Source organism: Lactuca sativa, chromosome 2 (genome assembly GCF_002870075.4).
Source record: "Lactuca sativa cultivar Salinas chromosome 2, Lsat_Salinas_v11, whole genome shotgun sequence".
NCBI lineage: Eukaryota > Viridiplantae > Streptophyta > Magnoliopsida > Asterales > Asteraceae > Lactuca > Lactuca sativa.
This window is the reverse complement of record NC_056624.2, coordinates 181,005,015-181,011,827: the sequence shown is the minus strand read 5'-3', so window position 1 is coordinate 181,011,827 and position 6,813 is coordinate 181,005,015. Positions and strand designations below refer to the sequence as shown.

General features: G+C 35.1%; 1 protein-coding gene across 1 annotated transcript; it reads right to left on the bottom strand.

Annotated features, from left to right (window-relative positions):
- Positions 1 to 3,972: 3,972 nt before the first annotated feature.
- LOC111876667 (ubiquitin-conjugating enzyme E2 22) lies at positions 3,973 to 6,562 on the bottom strand. Its single transcript, XM_023873225.3, has 7 exons — positions 6,365 to 6,562; positions 5,436 to 5,526; positions 5,190 to 5,334; positions 5,009 to 5,086; positions 4,813 to 4,925; positions 4,626 to 4,729; positions 3,973 to 4,535 (listed from the first exon to the last, which is right to left on the bottom strand). Exons 2-7 carry the CDS (start codon positions 5,436 to 5,438, stop codon positions 4,148 to 4,150), a joined length of 831 nt encoding a protein of 276 aa, XP_023728993.1. The 5' UTR covers positions 5,439 to 5,526; positions 6,365 to 6,562; the 3' UTR covers positions 3,973 to 4,147.
- Between the last annotated feature and the right edge of the window lie 251 nt (positions 6,563 to 6,813).

Below are 6,813 nucleotides of genomic sequence, written 5' to 3'. Positions count from 1 at the left end.
CCCATGTATTACATAGATTTAATTAAAAAAAAATTATGAAATTTTAACAATTTGAAAATTTTGAATTTATAAGAAAAATGAGAAAAATTTTGAATTATACAAATTAATAAGACTTTAATGTATTAAATACATTACATACATAAACCCTTTCTAATAAATACTTTACATATATATTACCTTACACGTTAAATGTGGAATTTTAATTTAATAAAATGAAAAATACAATAAAATGACAAGTGGAAAATAGAAATTTTAAAAATTCTAGAAAATGTCATGTGTCCAAATAAAAGAGAAGATGACATGTGGAAAAAAAACCTTCATTTATTATAGTAGATATTATGTATTTGTTTGGATACCGGATTAGTCTTCTACATCCTTAAATAATCAGAATTTGGAAAACATAAAAAGAACCATTAAATTGATTATAAATTCATACAACAAAAGTAAATTCAAACATTCTTTTTGCGATCTGTATCATTAGAGTAGGTTGGTTGATTTTGATTATTTAATATTCACATACTCATTTTTAAAACATGGACCGAACATCAGCTTATCAAACGGACATTTAGGGTAATTTATATTTTTCTAAACGTTTTATCAATTTTCAAAGACCATTTGCTAACTCACTCACCCACTAAATCTTACTTCTAAACTACTCATTTTGACTAGCACAGAACTTAAACCCTCAGCCACTTAGGAGATGAACATTTTTTCAACACTTTGATACCGATACAAAGACCTTTTGGTTTCAAAGACAAATGAATAATGTCTCATTTAAAAAAAAAATTGTTAAAATTTAATCTTACACAAACATCCACAGGTTTTAAGAGACCAGTTTCGCAACTTGAACTTGAGCGAAACTTGAACTTGTTCGAAGCTTAGTGAGCAGAAAGATCAACCCAAATGTACCAAAAAGTTTATAGTAAAAAGTTCAAGTTTCGGCGACAATCAATAAAAATCTTTCATGACTCAAATTGAAAATGATCATGTAAAAAGTAATAAATGACAATGAACTAATTCATATAATGACCAAAACCGACTTAAAGGTTCAATGATGATTATGGAATCTTTTACAGTAATGCGTTATATGTTTCCACAACAATCAATCGGCGAAAAACTTTCATGCTCTAAATTGAAAATGGTAGTGTAACAACAAAAGATGATAATAGGGGAAGGAGAGGTAAGATGGTTGGCAACCAAATCTGTTTCCAAAAAAAAAGACACCAAGTAAAAATATAAATAAATAATAAATGAGGTCATGTCATTGTAAATACCCAACTCCTTCAGGTCTAACATCATGTTGTCTATCTGTTTTTTTCGTGGCCAGCCTCTCCTCCTCTCACCACTTACATAATTGTCTCCAACCCTCCTAAGCGTAGTAGTAGGTTGTCTCCTACGAACATATTTGTAACACTCGGGTCCTGGTAAGTTTCCATTCTAACCCTTGAAATTGTAAATTTTGGCATTTTGGCCGTTACGCGGGGCTTACCTGGATGGTACGCTGGGCATAATGGGCTTAAGGTGCAACGATGACATTTTGGTAGTACGTTGGGCGTACTCCGTCTAGACATAAACCCTAATCCTTAGGGTTTGGACCCTATATATTGAACCTTAAGTCCCATTTTCCCATCCCATATCCAGCCTCCATCACTAGAAACGTTCCCTCTTGTAAACCATGGCCCCATTGTTGCATCTTAAAGCTTGAGAGTGTGGTTTTGTGCATTTCAAAGGAAGAAGAAGGTGGTGGTGAAGCTTGGAAGCTAGAGACAAGCTTGGATCCGAAAGTTTTTCATCATCCTCAATCTCCAGAAGGTATAAAGTTCATACCTTCGTGATTAACTTGATAGATCTTGTTGGTATGATGATATTAATGTTTTGTCCCCAAAATATGACCTTCTTGTGCATGGCATGCTATAGAACATATGGGTTGTCCTTTTGGACGTTTTACTAGGTCTAGAGTAATAAAAATAGGATCTTGACTCTTGGCTCTTCCCCGTGCATGAGTATGATTGTCTTAATGGCTTAAGGTGTTGGGGTTTTTAGTGTTAAGCACTTAATGTCCTTGCAAGCCCATAAAGTTGGAAATTTTATGGTCAAGGACAACATTTGGGACTTAGATCTGTAATTTGGACGTAAGGGTTTGTGTATTGAGCATTTAATGAGTTGGGAAGCATCCAACTGCGTACGCTGGGTGTACTAGGTGGTACGCCGTGCATACGCGGTCAAGTCTCGTATCCTGGTCAACTAGCAAGTACACCCTACATACATCTGTGTACGCCCCGCATACGAGGCTGGGTTGACTTGGTTGGTTTGTTGAGTTTAACCAATTTTGACCTGTCACACCCCGGACGCCGGCAGAAACGCCGAAGTGCGCGATGTAAATCAGTGATCACAATTATTGAACATACATTGAATAGTACAAATATAATCTTCTATTATTACCGTAATAGAAATTACATTGAAAATAACTATCACTAAATCGCGACACACACCTAGCAACCGATGTTTACAAATGTGTAGTAAAAAACAATGGAAAGTCTTCTATGAAAAATCTTCTAACCTGCTAATAAACCTGAGAATACATGCATTAAGGTAGGTCAACAAAAATTGTTGGTGAGTTCTACAGGTTTTGACACAAAATATTTTTATAACCAAAAGTGTTTTATAATATTTATCCGGTTGACCAATTTTTATAAATACATATTATTCTATCAAAAGTATAAAATAATTGAGTTATAAAAATGTACCTGGACTCATTTATAAATATTGTTTGTTCAAATCCAAAAGTATAAAATTTGGAAAAATACATATAAATAATTCAGACTTATATCAAATTATACGGTTCTCATGACCAAAATGTTTTTTATATATAGATTTTGAGTGCCAATTTATATAAAATAAAGTCATGTCGCATCTTGTGAAAACATAAAATGACTAACTTTACTCTAGAAACCTTGTACAAACATTTGTATAATTTATATGTAAAACTCATGTATTCAACCTACCATTCAGCTCACTCCTAGTCTCCGCAACCATTGCAATATCGTATGTAAAAAGCATACACCCTGGTGCCTCTCTTTGTACCTTGCAAAATACCTGCAAAGATATAAGAGCTAGGCGTCGAACATTGATGGAGCTTAATTCCTACATGGAAAGACGATATCACTTCTATCTTTCAAAATCAAACACATGTCATTGATCGACAATACATGTCGTGTATGAATCTAACACAACACCCTGGTACCCTTCTATGTTTCAAAATCTTCCAAATCGTCGCCCTTTGGACAATGTCATAAAATGCAAGTATAAAAATGATCTAATTTATATAGTGGCCAAAACTAACAAAAAGGCACCACCTAAACGTACTAAATCTCTCATAGAAAAGAGTTGATTTATTGTAAAACGTAATTTAAAAAAAAAAAAAAAAAAAAGACTAATTTATATAATGGTCAAAAGGCCTGAAAAGCAATATAAGGCTCGACCCAAACATATCAAATCTTCCACATAAGGCTCTATCTTGCAGACATAGAGGGTACAAATGTAAACCAAAACGGTCATTGGTTCACTAAAATTGTATGTCAGTCTGCTGACAAAAATACATCATTTGTCGACCAGAAAACAAAGTCCATAGGCTTGGGGTTTGTACTGAATATTTATTTTTTGTAACTGAAACCTTATTAGAAATTTGATTTTAAAACCAAAGTTAGAAAAATGATACCGACAAACAGATAAAGGATCGAATTTATATAATGACCAAAATCAGCAAAAGGGCTCTATCCAAAACCTACAAAAGGCCCAACCCAAACATAGCAAGAAAAAGGAGTTATATTGTTACACCAGGTTTTTTACAAGACTTATAATTAGAATACAAAGTATTTTTATTTGGTTTGAGGAAAGGTTTTAATGGGGATTGAGAGGGTTTCCCTAATATCCCCATATGGAACTGAATATTTATGTAATGACCAAAACCGATAAAAAGGAACTGGATTTTTATATATCGACAACATATGATATATGGAAACAACATATCTACAGCTGATATGATATCCCCATCCATCAAAATCAAGTAAGTCCCTAGAAACCAGAAAATCACATTGCATTCACCAAATTCAATCATACATAAAAAACCAAGAGACAAACAAAAACATTACAATCTTTTCAGACTTTTCTTTCTAGCATCAATCTTCTTCTTGTCCCCCCCTTGAGCTTTCGCCAACCCACCTTCCTTCTTATTATGTGCTGCCGCCGCCGTTGGTGGCGGTGCACCACCTCCAGATCCGCTACTTACTCCCATCTCAACTATTGAGTTCAGGGCGGTGGTTGGCGGTTCCTGACCACTTGCCCCTTTCATGGTGTTCAATGAAGGAGCCAAGGGCGTAGGAGGCGGCACTACAGCTCCAGAGACAGCGGTTTTCGGGTCAACGCTACAAACTGAGGTGTTTGTCTGGTCAACATTTAGAGCAGCGGTTGATTCCGATATTGCCCCCGTCTTAAACTTTGGTTTTGGCTTCAGTGCATGAATTCCAGTATATAACCTGTCATGTATTTTTAGTATTGAATCAAGATCTCTTGAATTTTAACTATTTAACTCATCATCAATAAGATAATACAAGCCAAAATCGAACCTTGCATGCCTAGCATATTCTTCATAGTTCTCAAGCAGCATTTTGCCAGCCTGTTCATTTAATGCAGATTCTGGAAATGGCTCAATCAGCAAGCATCTGACTACCTGCAACACATGAATGGATTTAGATTTTTAATCAAAGGTCCAAATTAGGAAGTAAAAAAGAAAACACGAATCTAGAAACTTACAATTAGAACATGGCGTAATCCTAGACTAGGGTTCCAATCTCTTTTCAGTGTGTTGACACATATCTCACCATTAGTTGCAATATTGGGATGGAAGATCTTGGTCAAAAAATAACCTAACAAATGGGAACACAAACAAGGTTTTAAACATTCCCATACAACTAACTAACCACATGAACAAATCTAAAGACAAACAAACCTTTAGGAGGTGAGTGGGGGAAGTCACGATTGAGAATCAATTTCATTCGGAAAACACCATTTTCGTATGGAGTGCCAGCTGTATATCCGGTATTCAGTTAGAACAAAGGAATATGTCTCTTGTGTATAGATATACATACATACATAATATACATATGTATATAAAGGTAACATCTATCTACCTGGGCCTTCAATATCAGCATAGATTGTTGAAAAATCATCATCGTTCACTCCTACTTTGATTCCTTCTGGTGGGATTTCATCTAGATTCTTCAATTCTCTAGCAAGTTGTTTGATTACATTTGGAGGAAGATTCTCGTTGGTAGCCTACAATAATTACAAATTTAAGATTACAAAGAGGGACAAATGGATTGTTGAATCAAAAAAGTGTGTGTGTGTGTGTGTGTGTGTGTTTGTGTGTTGCGTACCATGAATCAAAAAAGGCTTAAATTGGTGACGAGAAGCTACAAGTCAGTTGTGTAGCACCCAAATGACAAGAGTAGATTGTTGATGAGTAACCTGTTAAGAAACTTAGCAATTAGAGGGGCGAACTAAATCATTTTGTGTATTTTCATGAACAAAGAAATATGTTCCTAAGCTGATGAGGGGATCTAATGCTGCAAATTTATGAGAATGATGGGAAACTGGACTGATCATCTTTCTAATAAGTGTATAAGAACCAAGTGATGATCTTCATTAAGACCTATGCTTAGATATAAACTCATGTCAACATGATAAAGAAGGATTTTGATTGTTCTATGGCGACTCCTATTGCCTTCCTACTGTACAGAAAATTGTGCATATGAAAGTTTTGCAAAATTAAACATGCATACCAACACAAAGAAGGCTTAAAACCAAAACGCGCAGCAGTAACTAAAGTGCCGATCCAAGTAAACATTAACGAAAGAAAAGTAAGATCGAACCCTAAAATTCATGGCAAATACACAAAAACAAGGTATCTGCAACAAAAAAAAATTTAAGTTTTTCCTGAGATGAAAAGCCCCGATTCTCCAGAGCAAAGATTCATCCAACGCTAACAACTGACCTAATCTAATCTTTTATGAACCAAAATTGAAGAACTTTCTACTAAAAGGTAAAGGGCCCTGCTTTTTCACACGAAAAAACACGCACACAAAAATTGAAACCCTAATTCAACCATCAAACACCAACCACATATTCGCAACTGCATACACGACGACAAAACAAAGAATTCACCAAATAAACAACGATTAAATCGAAATTGAACCAACAGTACCGAACAACGATACAGACCCACTTCAGAAAGCACATTAAATTGGAAATTGATCAACTAATTGGCGTGATAATTGCATAAACTAATAGGAACGACGAATATCACCTCAAATCAAGAGCCTTCGTTCAAACCGGGGAACCAGAAGCAGGCGTATCTTTCTTTGAAACATACGTTCAGTAAAACTTCAAGGAATCCAAAGATTTGAGAAATATTGATGAGGATCGGTGGATCGCTCTCTTTCAAATGATTGATGAGGTTTAAAACGGAGAGCGACAGAAGAGAGAGAAGAAGAGCGTTGAGAGTTCTTGGCAAACGCATAGATATATACCCCACATCATACCAAGAGTTTACCGTTGAGGGTTCTGATGAAGTTTCAGATAGGTACTTCATGTTACGGTAATCACTGAAAATGCCCCTTAAAAAGGGGTACTTTTGTAAATTGGATAAAGTTTTGGGTTGAAGATGAACTTATATCTATTACTCCGTCGGTACAAAGCCAAAATAGAAATTAAAAATAAAACTAGAAAAGTGTCAGTGTCAATCACAGCTTGTTT

What these genes read in the sequence shown, in the direction of transcription:
- LOC111876667 (XM_023873225.3), bottom strand. An exon ending in CCCCCACTCACCTCCTAAAG is followed by an intron (nt 4,926 to 5,008) that starts GTTTGTTTGTCT and finishes CCCATTTGTTAG; the next exon opens with GTTATTTTTTGACCAAGATC. An exon ending in GATTACGCCATGTTCTAATT is followed by an intron (nt 4,730 to 4,812) that starts GTAAGTTTCTAG and finishes CATGTGTTGCAG; the next exon opens with GTAGTCAGATGCTTGCTGAT.